At 43.2% G+C, this 27,679-nt stretch overlaps 1 protein-coding gene across 11 annotated transcripts in view; it reads left to right on the plus strand.

Annotated features, from left to right (window-relative positions):
- Positions 1 to 27,679, plus strand: part of PASD1 (PAS domain containing repressor 1) — a 94,726-nt gene that overhangs the window by 54,929 nt on the left and 12,118 nt on the right. For all 11 annotated transcript variants that reach the window (XM_081847965.1, XM_081847966.1, XM_081847961.1 and 8 more), the window contains exons 6-15: positions 3,952 to 4,072; positions 5,561 to 5,674; positions 7,774 to 7,892; positions 9,902 to 9,984; positions 16,155 to 16,261; positions 19,280 to 19,427; positions 21,231 to 21,312; positions 24,216 to 24,339; positions 24,772 to 24,881; positions 26,185 to 26,283. In XM_081847965.1, coding sequence (XP_081704091.1) covers positions 3,952 to 4,072; positions 5,561 to 5,674; positions 7,774 to 7,892; positions 9,902 to 9,984; positions 16,155 to 16,261; positions 19,280 to 19,427; positions 21,231 to 21,312; positions 24,216 to 24,339; positions 24,772 to 24,881; positions 26,185 to 26,283 — 1,107 coding nt within the window. The remainder of the gene's footprint in view (positions 1 to 3,951; positions 4,073 to 5,560; positions 5,675 to 7,773; positions 7,893 to 9,901; positions 9,985 to 16,154; positions 16,262 to 19,279; positions 19,428 to 21,230; positions 21,313 to 24,215; positions 24,340 to 24,771; positions 24,882 to 26,184; positions 26,284 to 27,679) is intronic.

Below are 27,679 nucleotides of genomic sequence, written 5' to 3' on the forward strand. Positions count from 1 at the left end.
AGAAGCAGCTGGCTAAGAATGCAGGGGAGGAGTTTAACGGGGTGGGAGGGAGGAAAGGAAGGCAAAAGTCCCCCCCCAAGCCAGCCCCCCCCCTCTCCCACCTGCATGTGTTTCGGCTGCCTGCGAGTCCCTAGAGCACGGAGAGGAGGAGGTGGTGGGCTGGAGCCTGCACGCAGTGTGACTAGGAAAGAATTAGAAGGAAGGACTCGATCCTTTCCTTAACCCTCTGCTTGCCAGGAGGGCAGGGGATTCCCTGCTCTTTGTTGAGTTTGAGCAAACGCAGCAACAGAAGCGGGTGGGCAGTAAGACCCTGAGGCAGAATGCAGGAAAGCAGCAGCTTCCGCCTTCCCTCCGCCCGACCGCCCGATCTTATTTTTGCCTGATTTTTGCCTATTTTTGCCCCTGCGCTCCGGCGAGTCAGCTCCAGGGACCACACATTCGCTCAATAACACGCACAGACATTTCCCCTTACTTTTTAGGAGAAAAAATCTGCGTGTTATAGAGCAAAATTTATGGTAGATATATTTGGATGTTGCTGTCTCTTCTAACCCATGGCTTTCTAGAAGCATGACAAAAACTTGCAGACAAAAACTTGTTTGGTCAGAAATTGCAGGGGATAATAATGGGTACTTACCACATGCTGTCTTTAAGTTTGTAGAAAAACTGTCATCCTCATCCCAATACGTACAGTGATGTTCTGAGATTCTGCACATAGAATTGCCATAGTGTGGTCTAGGGCAGTGTTTCCCAACCTTTTTGGCCTACAACTCCCATCATCCCTAGCTAGCAAGACCAGTGGTCAGGGAATTGTAGTTCAAAAACTGCTGGAGGCCCAAGGTTGGGAAACACTGGTCTAGGGAATAGACAAACTGATTAATTTTGGTCTCTCTTGGTCTCTCATTTTCCCATTCTTAAGTACACTTTGCCTGAATTCCTCATGAGGAGTGTACATTGTTTTTCTTAAAAGTCCACATGACAGTTTGTGTGCATTTTCAGGTACATTCCCTCATATGGGTACATTAGGCAAAATTGGTATCTTTCAGGACATATGGTTTATTACACATATATACAACCTGACCATACGGTAGAAGAGTTCATAGCATTGATGCCCCAAGATGGTCTCATTTCTCCCATAGCCAGCAGAAATCAGCCATGGCTCTGACCCTCTCTCCAGCTTGCCGCCTTTTCCAAACTGCAACCTTTTCCCTCCAGGTCACATCCCAACCAACTCTGACTTTGTCTTCTAACTAGGAGGGCTCCCACCCACTTGCCATTAGGCACAGAGCCCCTCTCCATGGCTTTCTTGATAAGCCATTGCCTTTCCTTTATTTTCTTAATGGTTCATTTCCCAGGCGATTAACCCCTCAGGAAACTGGCCTGGCTTATATTTTAACATTTGCCTTGACTAAAACCTGACTCCCACTGGATCCAGGAATTTAGGGGTGTCTGGTACCCACAAGCTCATAAAGTGGGTTGTAATACATAAATGATATAAAATACCTGGAACATGTAAACTATGCCTATAATAAGAAATACAACATGATACTTTAAAATATGGAAGTTAAGAGGGAGTTGAAGAAAAATAACCAGATTAAGAATTGTAATATATGAGAGAACAGCAGCTAGACAGGGTAGGTTTAACCAGGAGAGGCATCCTTTTGTGTTTTTGCTGCCAGAAAGAGAAATCTAGCTACAGTCTCTATTAATTGTTTGAACCTGCCAAAGGGTACCGAAGTCCAGATACCAGACGTTAGTGTCTAAAATGCCCACCAGATCGTAATGCAAGATACTCCTTAGAGAGAGTGCTCATGTGCTTGACGCCACCTCTCTTAAGTAGGCGTTTTGTTTGTTTCTCTCTTTCCCTGAGTGTATGGGAGACATTTCTCTAATTAACTGTGCTGTAGACTATTCTCTTTTCCATAAGGAGTGCAGATGGCTTGGCTATCTTTTGTGGCTTTGAGCAAAACTGTCTGTTTTCTATGGGTGCTTTTTAAGGCCATCACATTAACACCACCATCATCATCATCATTAACGTTGTGCAGCCAGAGGCCCACCTTTTTTTTTTTTGCTGGTGATATTCAGTTGGGTTCTTTTTTGCCTCCTTGTTCTCTTTGCTTTAGAACAGCCTTCCCTCGCTGTTGGCAGAGACCCAGGGTAAATGCAGAGTCAAAATGCAGTCGGCACATTCTAACTTGGCCTTTTCATCTCTGGCCTATCAACTTCCACACTTCTTGTGTTCTGTTCTGCCCTGTGCTGAAGCGTTTTCTACCGTGGTTCAGTTGACAGCACATTGGCTTGAAATAGATCTGGGTTCTTGCCTGAGAGACGCAATTTTTTCAAGGGTGTCCCCCCCCCCATTTAAAGCATTATCACTTCACTCTTTAGTCAAAAAAGGCTCCAAGAAAGGATTATAGATCAGTAAAAACAAGGCAGACCCTCTTCTCTGGCTTAACAGTCTAAAATTCACAACACCAAAGGGAAAAATGGGATGCAGAGGCACTACTTAAAGTTGCAGCTATTATACAGGGATGGAAACTGGTCTGGCAGCCTGATGCAATAGCTGCTGCTAGGTGACAACTGAGGAACAGCCAAAGAAACTTGGTCTCTCAGCAGAGTGGATAGCATTTCCTCTGCTTTATTTCTCCCCTTCTGCTTTGCAGCCTGATGGAATGGTGCAGCTATGGTGGATAGTTGAGTGAGAGCCAAAGGTACCTGGTCTCTCAAGAGCCAGTTGAATAGTTCTGCTTCCTTTTTCTCCAGCCTTTTCCTAGATATTCTTGGGCAGGTTACTCTTTCCCAAGGTTATAATTAACAGGTCATAAGCCTTGCATGGAAGGATGACGGTACTGACTGTGTCTCAAGCGACTGAATGCTGCTCCATACAAACAATTCCCCTAAGAACGAAAGATAGAAATCAGGATGTATTGCATAGCCTTCTCCCTGACATCTTGTTTTCTAAATGTTTCACCCTGCCCCAATAGGAGAGACACTCCGTCATGCACTTTGTTGGCATCGGTCTGTCTCTAGAAAAATGGAGTGTACCTCTGGGGGTGAAGTCACACTGCTGGAGAATCACAGCACCCGCTGTGGCTGCAGAGACCAATTAACTCATAACCGCTGCCTCTGATGCTGTTTTTGCTGTGTTAGCAGCACTGAAGTGACCTCCCCGGGGCACAAGCCTGGGCAGTGCTCATGGAGGTCCTAGTCTGCCTTGATGACAAGACTCCGCCTCTTGGCCTCCTTGGACCCGTTGATGTGGTCCAAAGGAAATCAGAGCAGTATATTTGGCACCAGCTTGGCTTCAGGAGTTGCTGGAAGGAGGCGTGCAAGATGGCATCAAATAATATCACCTAGACAATGGTTTACCACCTCAGGTGCTGTTCATGAGCATTTGGCCTCAATTTTCCATATGCAATTCGGCAATAGTAGTACCCCGAGTAAATTGTTGTGAGGATGATAGGGAAAAATGAATGCAATATGGTTGTTGGCACATTATTAGGGTTAAAACCCTTTCCCTACATACTCACTACATACGTAAACAAGATTTATTGGCACAGAGGTCATAGCATCTCAAAACTGTTATTGTAGTAATTAATAATCATCCTCTGTCTTCTAAATCTTTTTTCAAAAGACTTGTGTGTACATGTCTGCCTCTGAACCAGCTCATGTGTGTGTGCGCGTGTGCCCATCATCTTCATGCAGCATCACTGGATGGCTTGCGTATGTGAACACACACCAGAGATCTAACAACACCAGCAAATCATTTATGTCACTTGATGTCAACATAAATCCGAATTGCTTACAACAGAAGCAGTTCCCATATTTGGCTGAGGGTCTTCAAGTGTTGAGTGACTATTCAGTGCTGTTTTTAAGTGTGAACCAGCCCTTTCATGTGTTGTGATCATTTAAACACTCTGCCACCGAACATGACAAAGTGTTCTTTTGTATCAGTCAGATTTGGTGGACCAAAATATATTAAACTTTCTGCCTGAACGTGAACAGAGTGATGTGTACAAGCTGCTTTCTCCACACATGCTCATGACGAACGCTGTGGCGACAGATTTCCTGAATGGTAAGTAGCATTTTGTTTATTGTCTCTTTGATAGGAAAGAGAAGACCTGCACAGCAAAGGCGCGTCCACAGCATAAATGTTAAGCACTGTGATACCACTTTAACAGCCAGCCTCTGAAATTCACAGGTCTCTGAATTTTGCAGTGCAGTCCTTGCAGTGCAAGAAAAGAATACAAAACTACAGAGATAATGGTGTAAAATTTGCATACAAATACACATATGAGCGAAAACAACATACAAAATCCATTCTTTTAGGGAAATTTGCTTTGCAAAAATGCATACATTGAGCAAAATTTCCCACAAACATATGTATGTTAGGATGAATGTATACTAAAATCCTGTTGAATTTTCATGATGACTATTTCTCTCTTTTTTTAAAAAAAAAAAATCACAAATTGATGTGGAAATGTAAAGAACTGAATTTAAAGTGGGGAAAACGGGAAACTGAAATAAAATAAAATGGACAGATCATATCTGCAAGTTCAGTAGTGTTCATCTGCCATGAATTTGCCTTCCATGTTTGTGGCCATCACTTCTTGTGTTACCCTAGCACCGTAAGTAGGACAGAACACTATGCAATGGCTTTAATTCTGCCAGGGCAATGTAAAAACCTCTATTAGGTTTTCCTATCCTTGCTGAAAGAACCGAATCTCTGTCCAGTGATTCTACAGACAGCTTAATTGTCATGTAAGTACTGATTAAGCTGGCAAAATAAGCCTTCACTGGGACTTAAGAGGCACACAGGGCTTCTTATGTCTTGTGCCCTCTGCCCTATTTCAGCCTTGAAGAAGGTTGCATGATTGAATGATTCAGGTGCAGGGTTAATCTAGAAGTCTTATTTAATTCCTGCAGCGTGCTGTTATTAATGGGAATGTGCTTTGGACAAAGGTGCTGGCGAGTGCAAACCAGTAAGCTTTGTTCTCAGCATAACTTTTAGTCCTATGGCAATCAAAGGAAGAAGCTACACAGGCAAAATGATCGGATTTTAAACTTGTGGAGATGTGTCACTTAACCATGGTTTGTTTTTGCTGGCCGTTATTAAGCATTGCATCCAATTGTCAGAAGTCAGAGTTCAGGATGGGCTCTAAACCTGAAGGCAAAAGCACGGCTGAAGTTTTTTTCATAGTGCAAGACATCTGAATAGAACAAACTGGTTGTAGTGACTGGAGGGCATCTGGGTTCTGGTTTGTACAGTGCCAAGCTACATTAATTGCTGCTGTTGTTAATAGGCTATTTATTGTAATTTTTTTTTTTACTTACAACGTTTCTGCAATGCTCTTTCCTAAAATTGGTTCAAGAGCAGTTTACACAATTAAAACTTGTTGCAAAGAAGTGGCTTTTTCTTGCCATAGAGTGCTGTCATTTTGTGCCCATGTCATTACATTTCTTCTAAAATATTTTATTTTGGGGTTGGATATCCAGAGTTTTCTGAAGGGATGAGGTTACTATTGAAATTTAAAAAAACATTTTCTCTCTCTTTCTCTTTCAGCTGAAAAACAGATAGAATTTTGTTGTCATTTAGCCCGAGGAAATTTAGATCCAAATGAACCCATTACATATGAATATGTGAAATTTGTAGTGGAATTTAAATATTTTACTAATGGTAAGCCATTGTATTATCACTGTCCCTCTCTCCCCTGCCTATATGCTCATAGAGTTGCCTTAAAACTGTTGAACTTCTAAAGTTTCTGGTGCTGACAGTATGTTAATCGGGATTTATTTTTTTTAGTGCATGTGGGGGTCATCATTTTTTGCATTGCGGAATAAAGCCAGGGCATGGCATCACAGTGGACATCCACAGTGGACAAAATCTTTCCTCACTTTCCTTCTGTTTTCCACCAGATCGTTTTAGGTCTTCCAAATGTTTTTATTATTATTGAGCATTCATGATGGTTTGTGCTCATGATGATTGTATCAATACTGTTTGCACCTTTAGAGGTTTCCCAGTGGACCTACCGCTTCATTTGCAATCAGTTTATGCTTCATAGTTTCCTGCTGAAATCTTTTAACATTCTGTATCACTGATTTTCTAGTTTATTGCCCCCAACTTGTGTTGCACTGAATGAATTAACTTTATTACGGTCACAGACCAGGATAAAAAAACAACAACATATAAATAAAATAGCAGTTAGGGTTTTTTTTTTTAACTGATAAATGTTGGAGCAAATAAGAACAAAGAAACAAGCATAGGATAAAACATCTGAATAAAATACAAGATTAAACACAGATAATGGATGGATAAAAACTGATAATTAAAACAGATAAGAACTAAAAACAAATAAAAACATGCAGTTAAAACAACTGTAAGAGCGTAAGAACTAAAAGACTCGCAGTTAAAACAACTATAAGAGGCTGCAGAGTAGAAGCCTCTGAAATAGATGACACTCACCGCATTAGAAACTGATGTGCAAATATGGTTAAAACAGACAATTAAAACAATGTACAACAATAAACTATCCCAGGGGGTTGACTCAGAGTCACCCATGGAACCGAGTTTGGGGATTTTCATGCCGGACTATTTTGAGTTGGGCGATGGTCTGCGCCTACAGATTTGTACACAGAATCTGGCAACCATCCAGGTCTTCTTCTGATCTTTGCCTAACAGCAAAAGGTCAAATTTTTGCTTTTGTGGGAGGTTGTGTTGCACTGTGTAAGGCAAGAGTTCCCTTCCAGACAGTAATAATTTTAATGGAGTAATAATGGAGTAATTTTGGAAAAGCATTGCAAAACAACTAATAAAGCAGAATGATGTGTGGAGAATCCAAAGTAAATTAGCTACTAATGCTCTATGATTGCATCAGGGACATACAGCCCTTGCCCCTGCCCCAAAGAAACCAGTCAGGGTGGGGGGAGGCCCCTATTTTAGTACTGAATAGAGTTGTTTTCTTTTCCCTGTCCAAGGTCTTCGCGACCTTTTTGCAGCTCCATTTCACAATCTTTTCCAGTATAACAATGCTACGCCAACATTTCTGAAATAATCTCTCAAATAAAAGAAGTCTTGTTATGCTGGATGTTCATAAAGTTTAGCTGGCTTGGTTTTATTGGCACTGGGTGAATATTGAGGGGGATGACAACCAAAAGCAGACAGGAAAGTTTTGGAAATGCTGTCTTTACTTAAGAACCTAACAAGAGCCCCAGTGAATAACATCAAAGGTGCAAATAGTTGAGCATTCTGTTCTCACAGGGGCCAACCAGATGTTTGGCACCCTTCTGTCTCGAGAGACAATGGAGTGTCCCTCCCAGGGTGAAGTCAAATGACTGCATTAGCAGAATCAAAGTAGACCTCTCTGGGGCGCAAGCCTGGCCAGCAGTGTGCATGGAGGTCCTGGGCTGCCCAGATGACAAGACCCCACTCTTGACCTCACTGATGGAAAGCAGAGCAAGGTGTTTGGCACCAGCTTGACTGCAAGAGTTGCGTAAGGAGGCATACAAGTTGCCGTCTTAGGGACCCCACTCTGGATTTGTGTAGGGTTTACTCCTTAGCTTTTTCTTCTCCCAAAGATTTTCCCCAAGGCAGCGAAGCTATAGGGTCAGAGTTTTCCATGTCTTCTGCCTTACCCATCTGTCCCACTGTAGTCTATGGGAAGCCCAACAGCACTCCCCTCAGCTCTGATTGCTAGCACCATGAATTTGTCTCATCCTCTTTACAAACAACAATGAAAACTCAGCTTCTGAATGATCGTTTTGTGCTTTTGCTTTCAGTGCCTACATCTTCTTACAATGGCTTTGAGTCTGCCATCGCGCGAGCGTTCCGATCGGCCAACGAAGAGCAGGTCTGCCTAGTAGCAACAGTTCGTCTCGTCACTCCACAGTTCTTGAAGGTATGCAGTCTCTCTGATTAGTGCAGTGTTGTCATAAACCAGGGTAGGGAACTGTTTTCAACCCCGGGGCTGGGGTGGGGGGCTGCATTTCTTTCCTGGGCCACTTAGTGGTGGGCAGGGCCAATGGGAAAAGTGGGTTGGGGCAACAAATGTGAGTTATACCTTTGCATTTTTAGGCTGGTTTCTTCACACAGTTGCACATTACTCTCTGCCCTCCATGCAGGCAAAGCCACAGGCACTATTCCAGCCAGGCAAAGTCACTCAAGGTGTGAATCAGGGGAAGTGAGCAGCGTAGCCAAGGGAGGCTTCTGAGGGCCTGACAGGGAGCCCCAGAGGGCCTCAGGCTGGAGCCTGAGGACCCCCACCACTGTCTTAAAGGGGCAGGCTCAGTGGGTGAGAGGGGCAGAAGAAGAGAGCTTCTAATGAGTTTCACAAGATCAGCATCTGTTTGTTAATTTTATTTAAGCTATTTGTATACTGCTTAATTACCAAGGCTCCTAACCCAGTGTACATAAAAAAATTACTGAAACATCTCAAAAGTCATATGAGAAGCTGTGGAACTCTGCCGCTTCAGAATGCACGTGCATTTTTCATATAACAACTGGCAAAAACCAAACTTCCTGATATCCTGGCTTTCCACATGAGCAGGAAGGTTTTGCTTTTGTTTTAGTATGGGGCAGTACTCCAGAAGTGGTACCATCCCAGAATGACTCTTACATATGACTTTCTATGAATGCATAGTCCAGTTATAAGCCCAAAGAAGGTACTTAACACTTGAAGCCAATTCTCACAAGCAGCAGATGAGCAAAACCATTAGCACTTCTGGACATTCATGACTGAATGCTCATCTAAATAAACAGGCACACAAGCAAAATCCCCTATACATTGAAAACATACATGTAAACGAGAAGAGCTCTATCCTAGCCATCTGCCTGATCTGCTAGTTTTCTTGGGGGGGGGGAATTATTGAACCCCACTTCATATGAGCCACACCTGTAGCCTGAAGTGCAATAGTCCAGATACCAGTTTAATCACCTTATCTGCTGAAAGTTGGTTTTGACTGTAGAATCATGGGAACTTGACTGAATTTTCATACATCATGGATTCAATCCCCACACTAGAAACTGGGGCTTAGTTATAAAAAAATATAAAATTGCTCAGTGCAAGGCCTGCTATGTAACTGAGGCCCTTCTTCCCAGGAGTATCAGACATGCCCTTCTGTCTTCTGTCAGCTAGAGTTCACTCATAGGGCCATGCTATTCGCTTCCTTAGCTATATACAGCAGCCTGGTATTTAGGTTCAAGCCTGGTAGCAAGAGGTGAGAAGGAATTACATGCAGGTAGGAGGGAGGGAGGGAGGGGGAGAGAGAGAGAGAGAGAGAGAGAGAGAGAGAGAGAGCACTCCATCCCTCCTAAATGGCTAGCACAGGAATACAGCAGACTGTTGCAGAACAGACATAGTTCTTCATCCCTTGCTCATCTGGCTAGTAAAGGTTTTGGCAGGCTAATGGAATTGGTAGGCTTATTTGCAAGGCTGTAGGTAAGGGCTACACAGTGAATCTATATGTGGGATTTCCAATGCTGGTGCAGAAGCATCAGGTTGCATAATGTTTGTGACAGAATAGCCATGTCCTTTGCCAAGTGAGCCTGCAAACCTTCTCCATTATCATGTTCACTTGAGGTTTCTCATCCTTGTTGTTGAGCAGTTTTGGGCCAATAGGTTGTAATGCTCTCTCTGATGCTGACTCATTTAACAACCTTGACTAAGTTAATGCAGCCTTTTGGTCTGCACCCATAGAAAAATAAAATAAGCAAGGAACGTAGAGGAATGTAGTTGGGACCAATTCTCATCAGGTTTTTTCAAAGGCCTGCAAACCCAGCAGCCTCATTCACCATATGGCCCATGTGTTTGTCAGAAAGACGTATTTGTTTTCCAAGAGCTGCATTTATAAAGGGGGGGGGGCGAGGAAAGAGGAGGAAAAAACCTTGTCCTACCATCTGTTTCTGCAGGAACTTTGCAATGTGGAAGAACCGTGTGAAGAATTCACATCGAGGCACAGCCTGGAATGGAAATTTTTGTTTTTAGACCACAGGTGAGATGGATATGTTTGTTTTAAATTAATGCATTTTTAAGGGGAGGGGAGAAACCACCTCAAGGTGGAAGTGGGGGGGGGGAAGAGTTGGAGAAGACAAACTCATCTTAATTCCTAACCAGGATTTGGATTCATAGTCGAATTAAGTAAATTTGAGAGCATTAAAATTGACACATTGGGTCAAATGTTTATTAGTTCAGCATTCTTTCCTTTCACAACATCTGCTATTGATCCCCAAGTTATAATACTCAGATGTTAAGAGTTGGTTCCAAAGATTCCCTTTTTATAATAGAAGGGCTTCCGTAACCCAAGGAATGTATTTTTTAAAAATCTACCTTATTTTGTTGCAAAGTATGGACGTTACATTTGTGACTACCATTGCTCACAGCCTGGCAAACACAGAGCTATGGTTCATATGCTTATCTTAGCATTTTAAAAACACTGTGTGAATGTGTGCATGACCTTTGCAGCAACTTGTGGCCATGAGTTCCATAGGTAAACTGCACACTCGGTAAATAATTGTTCCCGTTTCTGTAAAGGAAATAATGACCAAGTTTGGCAGAAAGGTCTGAAGCGGGGGTGGGGCTTATTGAACACATTTAACTGAACACACTTAGAAATTTCCATGCACTTGTGATCTCTGACTTTTCAAGATTTGTGCCTAATGCACAAAGGCCTGAGAGAAGCCCTGTGCATGCAGTAGAAATATGCCTCCTTGCTCCTCTACACATTTTTAACGCTTGTGTATTCTGTCAAAGCATTTGAAGACAACTCTGATTAAGATTTCACCTTGTGGTTTATATGCACATCCTGTTGTTTGACTAATGAATGTGCCTTTGGGGTGAAGCCAGACCATTGGAGAGTTACAGCACCTACTGTAGACCAATATGGGAGAGACATGTTTTGTTGCAGCTGCGGCAGATGAATTGCACAACCATCATTCTACAATATGTGGGAAAGCAAGGGTAGTTATCACTCGCGGCTGCACTTGTACTTCACACCCACTAAACCATGGTTTAACGAGACATGTCGGAGCAGGAAAAGAGAAAATGAGAGTCTTGAGACTGCATAGTTCTGCCTCCCACACAGCCAGAAGTAGAACATAGGCTTTGGCTTCTGCTTAAAACAAGCTGAAGAAACCATGTTTTGAAGTTAGCTTCTGTTGAAGCTGTCCAGGGTTTGTTACTAATTGCAAAACAAGCCAAGGGAAAATGAGAAAAACCTGCTAAAATCTTCCCCTTGACCACATGGGGGGAGGAGAGTGGAGAGGTTGACTTACTATACTTCAAATCAGATCCTTAGCTAATGAAATTGATGTGGTATGAAACTGGGCCAGATTTTTTTTATATTCTTATTAAAAAGATCTAGATGATTTACAGACCTCTTAGTATGTTTTTCTATTAAAAGGTCAAATCTGCCAAGACAATACAAGCAATTATTTTGCAATAAAGTAGTAAACCAGACACAGGCAGCCTTAAATTATTTACATGGAAAGAGGAGAATTACAAAGACAAGATATGGATTGTATACAGTGCTCTGGGGGGGGGGAAGTATTATGGGAAACCATGTTACTATTTTAAACAAAAAAAGTCACAGGAAATCCTACCTTGAGGCAGTGGTGTGAAACCACTCATATACAGTGACACCTCAGGTTACATACGCTTCAGGTTACAGACTCCGCTAACCCAGAAATATTACCTCGGGTTAAGAACTTTGCTTCAGGATGAGAACAGACATCATGCAGCGGTGGCGCAGCGGCAGCAGGAGGCCCCATTAGCTAAAGTTGTGCTTCAGGTTACGAACAGTTTCAGGTTAAGAACAGACCTCCGGAACGAATTAAGTTCTTAAGCCGAGGTACCACTGTACTCAGCCTCTCCCAATTGGATGCATATTATTTATGCTGTCTAGGCATGGCTATCCTAGCTTTCAGAATCCACAGGAAAAAGTTGTGTATATTTCAAAGTACAGTTGTACCTTGGAAGTCGAACAGAATCCATTCCAGAAGTCAGTTCAACTTCCAAAACATTTGGAAATAGGATTGCCATATTTCAAAAAATGAAAATCTAGACACAAAAGTTGTTGAGCTTTTTAAGGAAATTCAGCAAAATAATAGGCTTCCTGGGCATTTCAGCGATTTCCAACACTGCTTCCAACTGCTATATTCCGCTTATGTCCAGGAAATTCCGGACATATACCAAACCTGATCCTCCAGACTAGAAGATACTGACAAAGGGCTGTGGCTCTTTAAAGCTCGCTTTGAAGCCATAGTTTCCAGTTCATGTGCAATGGGAAGTTATGGTTCACTGTGGTTCCTGGTTTGTTTTGATAACTCATGTGGAAGAAGGAGCAAAGTGTCAGCAAAGGAACTGCATGCAGGCATATAGCCTGACTTATAAAGCTAGATTTGATCGGGTGAACATGGGTTTTGTGTGGGATGGGGCAGGTTAATACTGTGTCTTTGCGGACTTGTGTACGTGTGTTCCTGGATATGCAATATCCTCCTTTTGCTGTTTTATTTGCATTACTTGTCCTTATTCTCTATTTTCCCAATAGTACAATAGGACACTGCAATTTCTGTGTTACTTATTCTTGCATTTCATACCATGCTGAGTCACCAGTTTCCTATTCGGAAATCCTAAGAAGAATGTCCAAATTCCAAGCAGCACAGGAAGTTACAAGCAATGAATAACCTAAAAATGAGGGGGTATGCTTTTCAGCTTGTACTGCTAATACGCCAACTCATTAGCAGATCACAGCTAGGTAACTGTTAAAACTTTTGTTATTACTTGAAGGATCTGTTCTCCTTCAACAGTAGAGACAGTTCTGAAATCACTTTACGATCTCTCCACAGCTTTTTCTGGCAATTTGTTAACAACATGGCCCTTGTATTTATAAGTGCTGGACCAAAAAGAAAGTTTGACTTTTGCAGCGAATTAGGGGTTTTTTTTGGGGGGGGGGGAGATTTTTAGTGAGGTAAAAGAAATGCTACAAAATTTGGGAACCTGATAATATTAGCTAAACAAAGTGTAATCAAAGATACTTGTAATTCGTGATCCTATGCATGCATACTCAGAAGCCTCTCTTAGTTTTCCTAGGACTGCAGCCTTGATAAACTTCTCTATGGGAAATAATTGGCTTTGCATCAGAGCAACTTTCTGCAACCTGGTGCCTTCCTGGTTTTTTAGACTACAGCTATGTACACACCCCACCATTCAAAGCTTTATGACTGAGTGGGGGTTTGAGCCCACATCTCCCAGGTTTTAATCCAACACAAACCACTATAACACAGTGCCTCTTTATGCAAAGATGCATAGGATTGCATGGTTAGTGAGATAGTCCCTCAGGCAAATATGGAAGCACTCAGTAGTTTTGCTATGGTGTTCCATAAACATCTATTGATATGCATTCCATTGCCAACATAAGAAGAGTCCTGCTAGATTAGTCAAGCCCAAAATCAGGATGGAGACAAGCAACTAATACTCACAGAGGTGGAGGTCACGCTGCCTCTCAACCTGAATATTCCATTTAGTCAACTTACGCATGTATTCCGGTAGTGAACTTATTGTCCCAAGAGTGGATCCCTTCTGTAGCCGAAACAGCACCATCCACGCACAAGGGAGCCCTAAGTAGTACAAATAAAAAGTTTAAGGGCCCTAATGGAGGGAAATCTTAACATCAGCCCAGTGAGGACTGACCATGCTAAATAGCCATGGAATGTCTAGCTGAATGCTGAAGATGGGAAAGTAAGGCAGGTGGAATGGAACAACCTGGAAAAAGGGCATGTTTGGCTGGAAACCTGAGCAGGAATAGTTTATACTGGAACGTTGTGTTCAGATTTTGCTTGTCAGTGTCTAGCAGCTACTGATAGACCTTTTTTTTTCCTGCATGAAGCTCTGCTTCACACATACAGTAGGATGGCTCACCTGTTGTGAGCCACAGTTTCCATCATTCTTCACAATTGGCCATGCTGGGAAAATCTGGAGGGCCACAGGTTAGGCAGTCCTGTTATACAAAGACAACCCACTCAGCCAGTTGTAGGTCTCCAATGAGCATATCTGTGTGAAATCTTTGAAAATATTAGGCATAAACCTAAGAAACACACATAACATGCCTTCATATTTCTTGTACCATTTTTGCAGGGGAGGGAAGTATTCACTTTGGGTTTATTCCCATTGCCCCAATACGTAGCACACTTTGCAACGCACTGCCCTCCCAGCTGAATTCAATCTCGCTGGTTTCTATAACCTATTTGTAGGTTGCTTTGTGACACTTGCCTTTCCTCTTGCAAAAAGCATACTGAGAGTGACTAAAAGGAAGGAAGATGTTATTCTGTTATGCAATAAAAAGCCTCCAGCTTGTTCTTGTGAATGCCGTAATTTCTAAGAGCATTAACTGTTTCCTCAGTGCATACGCACACATCTCTACCCTGAATTGTTTGCCCAAAATTGTGCAGAATTTGCTGTTAACTGTTCCTTCTGAGAGCCGACACAAGCTCTTTGTTGAAAGAGTGTTTGCAGTCCTGTGCATATTTTTACTTACCTGGGAGTGCAAAGCAAGACTCAGGTTTTAGTAAACAAGTTTCGGCTTGTGCTGAAAGGCAGGACTGAGGGCATGAACGTGTAGATTGCCAAATTATGCCTTATGTGGAAGGGAAGGATATGTTGTTCTGCTTGCAACTTATATATTGGCCTGTTCTTAGGTGTAATCAGAACAATTATGCAGGACTCACTGTATACATTTTGTCACACAGCTGTTCGAAGATTATTCCATGACCATAGGAGACTTGGCTTAATGAAAAGCTTTCCCCAGTGGTGGTGGCTGTGCTCACAGACAAGTTTGCTGTGGTTTGTTGAGATTGGGGTTGGTGTGGGAAGTGGAGAAACAACCCAGCCTACTAGTCTAGTATGCCCTTAACAGCAGGTTGATTTGATAGGTGGCCATAGATGAAGCTTCTCCAGGCAGGGACAAATTCACAGCTAGAGCTCCACTAGCGCTGGTTTGATCCCCATATGGGACAACTGCATATTCCTGCATATGCAGGGGGTTGGACTAGATGGCCCTCAGGGTCCTTTCCAACTCTACAATTACAAGATACTATGAACAGCTGGGGCTTCTGGGAATTGTAGTCCAACAGCATTTGGAGGGCCGTAGGACCCCCACTGCTGTGTTAAAAGGTGACTGTTAGATTAATTGATGGAGGGAACCTCTATCAATGGCTGCCAGCCATGATGACTGTAAGGGACATTTAAATTCAGAAACAGTAATAATAATTAATTTAATTTATTAAAACGAAACTTAAAAATCAAAAGATGGTTAAAAACAAATATCACCTTTTATCATGATTTACCCTTACTTTGCACGGTTTCTTCCATATTATTATTATTATTATTATTATTATTATTATTATTATTAAAAAACAACTTCACATAAATTGTTCCTTCTCTGCTTTTCATGGGGGCTGGCGGACGAGGAGCTAGGGAAGAAACGGAAGCCCCAGACTTCTGACCACAGCAAATCCCCTGGTTTTGGCCATGTGCTTTTAAGACTATGTGCTCATAATGGGTAGAAATATGATTCTTTGTTTAAACAAAAGGGTTGGGAGTCTTAGGAAGCAGCTTCCATAATCATGGCATGTACACACAGCACTAACCGTAGCGCACAAATTGTTTGGTTCCCTATCTGGGAACCCTGAGCGTCTGTCAACTTATAAAACCTCCCAGGCATTTGGTAACGAATGACTCACTTCCCTCTCCCCATTTGCTGCTTAAATCCCAAGAAGTGAGTAAACTCCTTTACATAGGAAGCTGACTTAACATCGGCTCAGGCCATTGGCCCATTTAGACTAGTAGGGTGAGTTCTGATTGGCTCTCTCAAGGCTTAAGGCGGGTTACTTTTAACAACAATAATTATTTACATTGCCATTCATCCTCTTAAGCAATCTCTCTTTAGCGCTAGCTAAGATATGGTGCAATCTATGCTGTCTATCCAGGAGTAAGCTCCATTGAACTCAGTAGGACTTGTTTCCAAGCATATTGCAGATAAGATTGCAACCAACACATCTTTCTTGCAAGACATGATAAAATAATTTCAGGATAATGCTCCCCCCCCCACTAAAGAGCTCTCAAAATGGCAAACTTTGTACTCACAACTTTCCTCCCCTCTTGTTCCAGGGCCCCACCTATTATAGGTTATTTACCTTTTGAGGTGCTTGGGACTTCAGGTTACGACTATTACCATGCAGACGACCTGGAACTTCTTGCTCGGTGCCATGAACACTGTAAGTGTCTCTGTTCACGATGTGCAATGGACTGTCAGATGTGTGTATTTTAATTGCATTTCTTGTTTTCTCTCTCTCCACCCTCCACCCTAAGCTTAGGACACCTGTGCAAATCACTGCAGCCATACAAAAACCATTTGTGATGGAAAACTTAACTGTAAAATGATGTCAACCCAGAGCCAAATTAGACTGGACATTAAACCTATATTTGCATTTAGCATGCAGTGTTGTTTGGCTGTTGTTGTTTTTTAAAATGCAGATTGTATTAGCTGGGAGTACTGATAATGAATGGAATTAGAACAGGCATAAAGGGAATTTACTCTGCCTTATTTGCCTTATTTGAAGTTAGTATCTTCACTGGGAGGAAATATCCCTCCCCTGCCGCCATTGGGTTTTTCTGGAATTGGGAGAAAGGAAAACTCTCACTGGCTCAAACACAAATAGCAGTTTCAAAGGACGGATGGAAATCCATATTATTATCAGCCTAAACCCCCAGATGGAGCTGCTATTATAATTGTAATGGGTTTATTTGTTTTAACATTGTCTATTCTGTTGTAATCTGCCCTGGGACCTTAAGGTGAGGGGTGTGTACGAAATTGTGAGAAGCAGGAAAGAAATCGTGTAAAAAAGAAAGAAAGAAAATGAAAACATACAAACGAATTAATATTTGCATTTTTAAAAGCGTGCATGCTAAAAGCAAAGGTGTATTTAACGTCAAATCTAGTTTGGGACTCAGCCTTCTTATGTTACCTCTCTACCACCTGTGTTTTTGAAGCTGTTTCAGAGGACTAAATTGAAGAGACATAGCCTTTATTATTAATACCTTACTTTGCTCAGTGGTTTGCAAGGCACATGCTCCATATATATATATATATATATATATATATATATATATATACACACTCTTCATACATAGGATGATTTCTCTTGGATCTTGTAACGATGGACCCAAAAAGCCCCACCAAGCCATGGCAGTATTTGGTTTCCACATGAAATCTCCAGCAGACCAATAGATGTATTTTTGCTGCAGGGACTGAAGGGAGAAAAATTAAACTGATCTCTGCTGCAGTGCTCACCCTAACTCCTGGCAGTGTCTGGATTGCATGACCTGTTACAGAGTGTGCTGGATGTTCTCGTTAACCAGATTAAGAGGCGTACTTAACTCCCTGCCAAGTTTTGTTGTTCGCGTCTCTTTTAGGTCTCCTCAGGCCTTCGCAGACCCTGGCTGTCTCTCTGTAACTGCAGAGGGTCTAGGCTGCTTGCTAATACTTTGGGGTGGAGTGGCTGATCCCCCCCCCATTAGTGCTGCTACTATGCCTCTAACGGCAGCCCAATGCATGTAAATTTAACAGGTGGAACTAGATGCCACCCAAACCCCAGGATGCCAGACTTTTGTGTATGCCAAGCTGCTATTAACATACAAGAGGAGAGCCTGTAGGGAAAAGGGGCAGCTCTCACTTTGGGGTTGAAGCTGGAGGAGATAGAAATATATGAACATCTTGCATTTTGTTACTTGTCATTGTTAGGAAGCTTTTTGATATGTTTGTTTGTTTGTTTGTTTGTTTGTTTGTTTGTTTGTTTGTTTGTTTTGATCAGGGTGTGCGGTAATTGCAGCATTTAGGAGCTTCAGATTTCAGCTGCTTTTCTCAGGGTTCTTCGCTTTGCCAGTGTATTGGGGAATTGTTTCCTCAAGTGCAAATCCCTGCAGTGCTAACACAGGATTCTTTCTGATCATCTCTATGTAGAGTTGCCTGGTTGCAACACAAAGATTCGTGCTGAAGCTTTAGAATTACAGTGGTACCTCGGGTTACATATGCTTCAGGTTACATACACTTCAGGTTACAGACTCTGCTAACCCAGAAATAGTACCTCGGGTTAAGAACTTTGCTTCAGGATGAGAACAGAAATTGCGCGGCAGCAGTGGGAGGCCCCATTAGCTGAAGTGGTACCTCAGGTTAAGAACAGTTTCAGGTTAAGAACGGACCTCTAGAACAAATTAGGTTCTTAACCCGAGGTACCACTGTGCTAGTTAATTAGGACTGCTGGAGTGAGTTGGGCCCCCATCATTTCAAAGAAGCGGAACCTATGGCTCTCCATGTGTGTTGGACTCCAACTCCCATCAGCGTTACCAATAAACACAGGTGATGGGACTTGGAATCCCCAACTCTGCCCAGCAGTAAAAGGGAAAAAAGAGTGTACAACACAGAGACAATAATAATGTTGCAGCGCTCAGGGAAGAAGCACCAAACAGCTATTTGTTTTTCAGGTTCTTGAGAAGTCCTACTACCCTTGTTTTTTCAAACAAACAAACAAGCAAGCAAGCATACCCCAGACTTGATTTTTCTTGAAACCTTGGAATTATTTGAGTTTGGTGGGTCACAAAATGTACAAGCCCCTTATGGAAGGAAAGAGCAACTTGCCAGTGTGCAGTCTAGCAACTGTGCTCCAGTCTTTTAGCTGATGTGGGAGGTGAGGGGGGGCAGGCCTGTTTACAATTTTCGAAGTGCGAAAGCTGTGAACATTTTGAATTAGCAGCTATGCTTTTGCTTTTCAGATGAAATTTCTGCCTCTTTCCATTTTTCTGCTCTGAAAATAGACAGAGGTGTACTTAGATGGTTTGAAAAGGAGGCAGTGAATTTCTGACAGCAACAGCCCCCCCCCCCCGCTGAAAATCAAGCTTAAAAGTCAGAGCAGAGTGCAAAAGCGGCCCCAGATATGGCAGGGCAGGAATAGAAGTGGAGCCAGGAGATACTGAGGTACTGAGGAGGTACTGAGGTACTGAAGAGGTACTGAGGAGTCAGAATCCCACCTGACACGTTCAAACTTTTTTAGACAGGCCTTTTATTCACTCTATATGAATTTTGGCCCTTACAATGGGTGTTATTTTGGCATGCACAGGGATTATGCACAGCTTTTTATGCACATGCCCCGGAAGAGCATTAATGTTTCTCTAGATCAAAGATTTTAAAAAGCCTAATACATTGGTGATGTTAACTAAGTGGTTGTTTTCATATGCAGTGATGCAGTTTGGAAAAGGCAAGTCCTGCTATTACAGGTTCTTAACCAAAGGCCAGCAATGGATATGGTTACAAACACAGTACTACGTCACTTATCATCAGTGGAACTCCAAGCCTGAGTTTATCGTGTGCACCCACACGGTTGTTAGGTAAGAAACGGCACACAATTTCTGCTGCCATTTATCTGCGTCTTCAGCTATGTCTGTTCAAATATTTGGCTATGTGTATTGGATCGATAAGGCGCTCCGTTATATAAAATGATTAGGGTTGGGAAGTGGGGGAGAATGTCACTGTATTTTTATTACTCTTTTATTTTTGGCAGCCGAAAGAGAAGCCTAGAAACAGTATCAGCTGCCAATTTTACTCTGTTCTAGAGGGTCCCCTCTCCCAAGCAATTTAATGGGTAAATGAGAAAAACTGATAACAAGCAGCAGCACAATTAGCAACTTTTAAAGCAAATGGTTCTTTAGAATAAAATCATTTCTCCCTGTCTGTCATCGTATTATATATTAATGATGGCTGCATTCAAATGCAAAGGTAGAATGTGATTTAGTGTTGTGCTGCTTGAAGAGTTATAAATATAATAAGGAGTTATAAATGTAATAAACATTATGACAATGAGCAGCAGCAGCTCATATACTCTCCTCCTCATGAGTTAGGGGGAGATCAGAGCTTTTGCTTCCAGTTTAGGATAGTCACAATTTATTCTGATGCCTGAAGCCATGGAGACTGTGGTTAGGCTTAGCTGTGATAAGTGGCTTCAACCATAGTTTACAAAGCAGGCTCCCCTCCTCCGCCCCGTAACCATTGTTAAGATTCACTATAGTTTAGGATTTAGACACAATCTATAATGGAAGTGGAAGCTTCTGCTCTCTTCCTTGTGACTTCACCAGAATGGGAAACTGTGTAAGGCCAGTGCTTGCCACAGCACAAACTGGCTATGGTAAACCATGGTTTAGCGCTATGTGCAAATTGGGGCAATAATTGGCAGCCCAGCTCTTCAACTGTAGTATTCGAATTGTGTTTGAGCCTATGCTTAGGAACACCTAACAGAGAACCCACCTAACCCATCTCCCACTTCCCTTCTGCTACCAAACTATGATGTTGTTACAGCAGGCATTCAATGAGTTTTGGGCAGATTTTGCCTGATCTCCCTTTGCTCTTACATTTGTTTTTATAGCATTGGTTTTTCAGACATGTTTTATAATTGCAGATTGTTTTAAGCCACTCTGAGCACTGTTCTTAAAGTGAATGGGTAGGATATATATATAAAAAGGGGGGGGGTCTCTTAAAGCCCTATAAGTCACTCCGGTTAAAGATTTTAGATTACCTAAGAGAGCCGCTGCCAGTCAAACTGTTGGGCTTGATGGACCATCAATCTGACTTCTTATGAGACAGCTGTCACATAGTCCCATTGCTCTGATCCAAAGTCAGTGTTCGCCATAGGAAAGTACTGTGCTAGTGGTGAAACTGGGTGGAATCATTAATGGCATACAAGCTTCTGCAAAAGGCTACTTTGCCTACCTCTTTGTCTGATCTTCTGCTGAAATGTATAGTCACTAAGGGTGATGGGTGAGTTTTGGTGAGAATCCTATATGACGAACTGAGTATGCACTCTAGAACATCATTTCCGAACCTGGTGCCCTCTAGATATTATGGACTACAGTTCTCATCATAGTTCATTGCATCCCCAGTGGTCAGGGATAATGAGAATTGTAGCCAGCAACATCTGGAGTGCCACAGGTTCATGACAACCACTCCTGCTGTGTGGATCCATTCAGCCTTTATGACCAGATCTTGAGTGTGCCATTGCATTCCAAGATATGATTGGCATCATGCAAGAGGGCTGTCTCTGAGGTGGTGCCCCAACTGTGGAAACCCTAACCCAACTTCTCTATTCTTTTCCTTTCCTATGCGATATATACATATATATCACACACACACATATATAGTTATGCTGAGGTTCGAGCTGAAAGAAGAAGAGATCTTGGCCTTGAAGAGTCATCCATTGAACTAGCATCTTCGTCTTTGAAGGTATTGTGTGCCGGGATGAGCAAGTAAGAGCTGTTAGAAATGTGTTTTTGCTCCTGGTGGCAAGATGGCATTTTGGGGACATGAAAACCATCATCAGCATCAACATCATTAGTTCCTCCAGGTGTTACTGGACTCCATCGCTCCCACCCAGTCAAGGATGCTGGGAGTTGTAGAATAGCAACTTCTGGAGGGTGCCAGGCTTCCCATCTTGGCAGCAGCTCTTCCAGGTTTTGTTAGGATGCAATTAGTCTTTTTCTAAGCTTCCCCCTCCCCCCTCCCCCTCCCCCAAAATATTTTGATATATGATGCCAGGGATTGAAGCAGGATAGGAATGGCCTAAGAAGTTACATTTGGAACCTTTTTTTGGGGGGGGGAGACGACATTTGGGTGAGGGACTAAGGTGGGGAGAAAACTCTGGATTCCAAAGTTGGGTGAGCAGGGGTGGGCATTCATGTGCGCCGGGGTGTGTGTGTGTGTTACACATGGCAGTGGTTACAGGTAAAAGCTGGTCTATGGAGGAAGCCAGATTCCACTGATTTAAGTAGCTTCAAAAGGGAGGGGAGATTTGAAAGTCTACCTGACAGCTCCCGGAGTCTGTTACTGATAAAAGTTGGCAGTTACTTTCATAGGTTGAGCCTTTTTATCAGAGTCATTTGATAATTAGAGCTCCTACTCACACAGCAGAGACTCAGTGGAGACTTGACCAGGTGCCATCATCTCCCGGAAGTCTGTTTAATACTATTTTTTTAAAAAAACAGCAACAACAGAAGAAGGAATCTTTCTCCCCTCCCTCACCCACATGAATGTTGCTGATTTTCCTACTCCTACTGTTGAAAAGAAAGATTTGTCGAAGGTGGGACGGGAATGGTACAGGAAAAGCCCCTCTGAGTCAGATCCATGCCCCACCCAGCCTGGCATCCTCTTCTCTCGGTGGCCAGCCACATTCCTGGAGGAAACCCACAAACAGGACCTGTTTTCTGCCTCTGAGCTACGGATAGCATATAATGTGTACAGTCCCATGCTACCCATACGTGGAATGAGACGACTGGAGGCCAGTTGGCAGCATTTCCAGAAGCTACATCTGTAGGACTTTTATGCTGAATCACCTGTTCTGGCCAGACAAAGATTGCAAGCGAAGGAATGATTTATTGATCTGTTTTCTCTCTGGATTGCTGCTGTGTTTTTAAAGGCTAGGCAGAATGCTGTCCAGAGGGTGGGCAGAGCTGTGGTCATGACAACAGTTTCCATTGCCTTTTTTTAAAAAAAGAAAAGAAATCAATCGGGCATCGTCATAGCTTGCCCAGTTAATAGGGTCAACTCAGTTAACATTTTAAAAATAAACCTTGCCAGGGTTTTCATAATGAGATGCCGAAGCAGCACCAGAAATAAAATCCAGCGAAATGGATCCATGCATCCAACTACCAAGTTGTCAGGTGATGTGCTTGCCTGTTCGAGTTGGCTCTGTGGCTGCCCCTTTGCCATATCATCACAGAGACATACATTAGGGTAGGGGGGCCTTCACAGTCGTGGCAGTTCCTGCGCTGCGTCACACTAACATACAGCTGACCCACAGAATTCACACTGCCGGCTGGCACCATCACTGGTCTCGGTGTGATCAGGATCATTAATCTTTTATCCTGTTTTGTTCAGTGGTTAAACACGGACACCACCCACCCCAGTGTTGCCTACAGAACCCCTCAAAGTTGTACTTTTGTTGTGGAGAGCAGACTTAATGTTTTGTACTTGCGAGGTAATTGCATTTCCCCAAGGTAATGGAATCAATATTGTGTTTGCTACGTGGGAGGTTGTTGAATGTGATTGTACGGGCAACATGATGTTCAACTCCTATACACTACATTAACTTAAACGGAAGGCTAACTAGAATTGGCCTAAATACAGCGAGGCCATTTTGCTGCTACGTCTGATGGGAGCTACCAATTAAGGGGCTAATGAAGCTCACGAAGGATATTGCCAGTAAACTGACCGATTCCTTTTTCACCTTCCATACTCATTCCACTCTCCGTAATATGAGTCCTCAGCAACCCTATTTTTCTAGTCGGCCTCCCTAATTTGGCCATTTATTCATTAATTCTGCATATACTGTTGAAAGCCTGTGACATGTTGAGAGAAAGTGGGCAGAAGGGAGCTAATTATAAAAGAGCATTTCTATTTTTATGCACGACTCTGTCGTCATACAGCAGTGATGGGTAAAAGCGATAGGGGAGCAGAAGGACAGAAAAGCCACAATGTCGTACCATGGAAAATGCACCTGGTGCTTGGCAACAGACAGCCTTTCCACCTATTTCCCATAGCAGTGATATGAACCAGTTCACCTGCAGGTAGCAGGTTTCTATTCTTGCAGATATACTGCATTGCCATGGATTCACAGACAACTTTGTTGCTTTACCATTGGGATTATATTTCCGAGAGATGCCTATGTGTCAAGTAAAACATACACCCAGGGCGCTCCCCCCCCCCCGCCCCAGCTGGAACTCACTGCAGCTCAGGTCCGGCAGCTCTCAGGTGCGCACCGTTGCCATTGTAAGAGAACAAGGGAGGCCTTCATAGTTCCGGCACCTCTTTAATTTCCTAGAAAAATTTCCTTAGATAAACCTAAGACAGGAGTGAGGAACCTGTGGCCCTCCAGATGTTGTTAGATTCCCAACTCCCATCACCGCCACCCAGCATGGCAGAGGTCGAGAATGATGGGAGTTGTAGCCCAGAGACACACTTGGGAGAAGGTGGAAAGAGGAATTGAAAAATCATTTGCTCCAAAGAGGGCAATCTACCTCCATCTTGGAAGAGCAATGCTTTGCTGCTTTTGCTGTTGTTTGTTAAGCATGTGCTGATCTCCGCTGCTAATGATACGATGCTTTTTTTCTCCTGGGCTTGCCTATTTCCAGAGTCACGGTAGCTACATTGATATCCGGCAATGTGTAACCAACCAAGAAGCTAGCCGGGAAAGGGTGTCGGTGTCATCTCATAGCTCTCGGCGATCTTCTCACACAGCGCTCTCAGACTCTGCATGTAAGTACCACGTGGGACAGCTGTGATACCAAAGGGTGGTCGTGGTTCTAATGCAGCTGGCCAGTGTTCAAGAGCAGCATAGGAGTCAGCCCATCCTTCCCTGATTCTGTTTTCCTTTGCCACTCTCCATCCTCTATACCAGGACGGAGGCGGGCAGTTGGGTCTGGAGCAGATGGGTGAGGAGCCTTGGATTAATCCAGTTGTTTCTCCCAACCACTTCAGAGTATCCCTTGGCAGCATGAAAGCTTTGTGCCTTGGGCTCATTTGCACGTCCGCTCTCCCCCTGCTAGGTTGGGAAGAGAGACACTGGCAACAGCTGTCCCCCATGTTTCCTGCCTACTCTGGACGGAGAGGCTAATTTCTTAGTTCCTCGGGAAGGGGTTTTCGGATGCTTTCTTCCATGCATCCTTGAAAGATGCTTCTTTTTTTCAGCCACGTCATCTGTACGGCACACGGATGCCAGCACCCCTACTAGGCAGTCGTTACCGATGGGCCAGTCAGACAAAGCACCTCTAAGACTTGCCTCAAGTAGCAGCACACAGGTAAGGAAGCAGCAGCAGCATCGTTCCCGAGAAAGGAAGCCAGGGAGGGGATTCACCCAAAGAACAAGAGCGCAGATCTTTAGAACACAAGGAGGAAAGCATCAATGTTTTCAAAACTTCTAATCTGAATTGGTACAGTGTATCTGAGCAAGTCGGCTACAGTACCTATCCTGGCATTCAGGTAGTTAGTGGGCAGGTTACCTACAGGTTATCCAGAGAGTGAGGGGGAAATGACCTAGAACCCAGGAGTTGGGATTGCTCAATCAGTAGTACATGAGACTCTTAGGGTTGTAGGTTCGAGCCCCGCTCTGGGCAAAATATTCCTGTATTGCAGGGGGTTGGACTAGATGACCCTCGCGGTCCCATCCAACTCATAGAATGATTCTAGTCTGAATATGTGCCTTTAACAAGCAGCTTGATATTCAGAAATCAGCATTTCTAACAAAGTTAAAGCAGGCATTATTGCCTGTAGAATAAGCTGCTGTTGAACAGCACATGAGGAGAGAGAGAGAGGCTGGTAAGAAATAATAATAACTATTGGCTACAGGGGTCTCTTTTTGACCTGGCCTAGTGGTCAGCTGACCTGCAGAAGTCTCTCACACAGGTAGGTTTTGGGAGTTTTAAGGGCTATATAAAGGGACTGAAGGGGGGATCCATAGGAACATTTGGGATTGCCTTATGCTGAGTGCGTGAGTAAATAAAGATAAAAAATAAAAAATAGCACCAGTTGGTCAATCTGTCTCTGGCTGGCAGTAGTTCTCTTGGGGTTTCTTCAAGCTGTACTGCAAGATGCTGGAGATCAAGCTTGGGACAGATGTTATACCACTAAGCTGCAGCCACCACCAGTTCTGTAATGAATACTGGCCTGGGCTGGGTGCAGAAGTTTAGTCAACACTTTTAACAGGTTAGGAAGGAGATGGGGCAGGGCAGGTGCTGGGCATCTATTCTAAGGTCTTTTGCTTATCAGATGCCAAGTAAGAAGGGAATCTTTTGCTTAGTTCTCAACTAACATGGTGAAGCTGTGGACTGAACAATTGTTGACTGCATGTTTCTGCTTCCATAATTGAATGCTGCTCCATAAAACAATTTCCCTGTGTATAGAAGCCTAGGATTGAAACTTCTTCCTGACATGCTGACTCTACTTTTGCATGGAGGACTGTCCAGTCATGCGCATCTTTATTGCCTTAGTAAGAACTAGAGCTTTGATTTACAAGGAAATACTATGGCAAATGTTGTGGCTAGATAATCATATTCATCCTTGCACTGGGTGCATTACGACCCCCTATTTCCCCCCCTCCTGCAGGGTATTATAACTCCTCAGACGCCCACTGAACATCTCGCTGAACATCTCGCACAGCACCATATGGCACAGACGACTGTCCCGGCCCAGCAAGCGGTTATGGTATGTTGGGATGGGGGAGAAACTCTGCAATTTGGTTTGCAATTTAATGCAAGCCTACCTAATTCACACTTTGCAGAACAATGTGCTAACTGAAATACAGCTATCCTTTGCAGTTCATATTTTCTCCAACAAATGCGTGCAAAAATAAGCTGGGTCTTTGGGAGTTCTTTGTAGGTGCTTCCAGTCAGCCCCCCCTTTAGATGAACTAGGTCTTCACCTGCCCCACACAGTGTCATGTAGGAGGACTTAAGTTCCCTTCAGAGTGTCAGTATTTTGTAAGAGGGATTCAAGTGCATATCAAAACTTCAGGTTTGCCCACCTGAAGTGGATTAAAGGGGGTCTGCTTGCCTAGTGTAACACATCCACTTTTTTATATACAGTGGTACCTCGGGTTAAGTACTTAATTTGTTCCGGAGGTCCGTTCTTAACCTGAAACTGTTCTTAACCTGAAGCACCACTTTAGCTAATGGGGCCTCCCGCTGCTGCCGTGCCGCCAGAGCACGATTTCTGTTCTCATCTTGAAGCAAAGTTCTTAACCCGAGGTACTATTTCTGGGTTAGCAGAGTCTGTAACCTGAAGCATATGTAACCCGAGGTACCACTGTATATAAAAAGAAATGCACTGCAAAGCATAGCTTGGATGAATGATTGACAGGAAGGCATGTTACACCATACAAGTGATTTGGGATGAATGCTTGTTGTCATTTAACTTCCCCACAAGCAAATCCGAATGCATGCTCAACCTCTGCACGAGGCTTGTGCAAGTAAATGAAGATGAATGCTCAATAAATAGATGATCTGCAAGAGATCATGTTGTCCTTTCTACATATGAATGTACAGCTTACTATCTGAAACAGTTCCCAAGCATTCCCCCCCCCCCCGACATACGGCTGCATAGGTTGACATACGGTACTTAAAAAGAAACAAAACACCATCAACCCAGCAATACTGGGTGAGCCCCATAGGCGACTGGAGGGCTACAGTGATCATGGTGTGATAGAGATTGCTTAATCCTGCCTGCTGCAGACAGAAGATTCTGACCTTGACATGTTTTTGCATTTGATTTCGAATGTTGCAACGGTTAGTTTGGAGACCATTTTTTTCTCTTTGGTATTATTTATAGCCCAGTAAAATGTTGGTTACTGGTTTGTTGTTCAACAGAACTGGAAAACAAATCCTTAAAGCAAAGTTTTAAAAACAATGACAATGAGCCCAATGAGTGGTCTGGGATCACCTGACACTGCAAAGTTGCTAAAGCTCAGCAGGTGACAGATCTGCAATGTCTTATAGAGGAGACCACAGGTCCTTGGAACAATAAGTTACATTTTTAGCATGGAGAAGAGGAGGTTAAAGGGAGACAGGATAGTGGTCGTCTTAATACACACAGCTGGACGATG

This window comes from Podarcis erhardii (genome assembly GCF_964252035.2).
Source record: "Podarcis erhardii genome assembly, chromosome: Z".
NCBI lineage: Eukaryota > Metazoa > Chordata > Lepidosauria > Squamata > Lacertidae > Podarcis > Podarcis erhardii.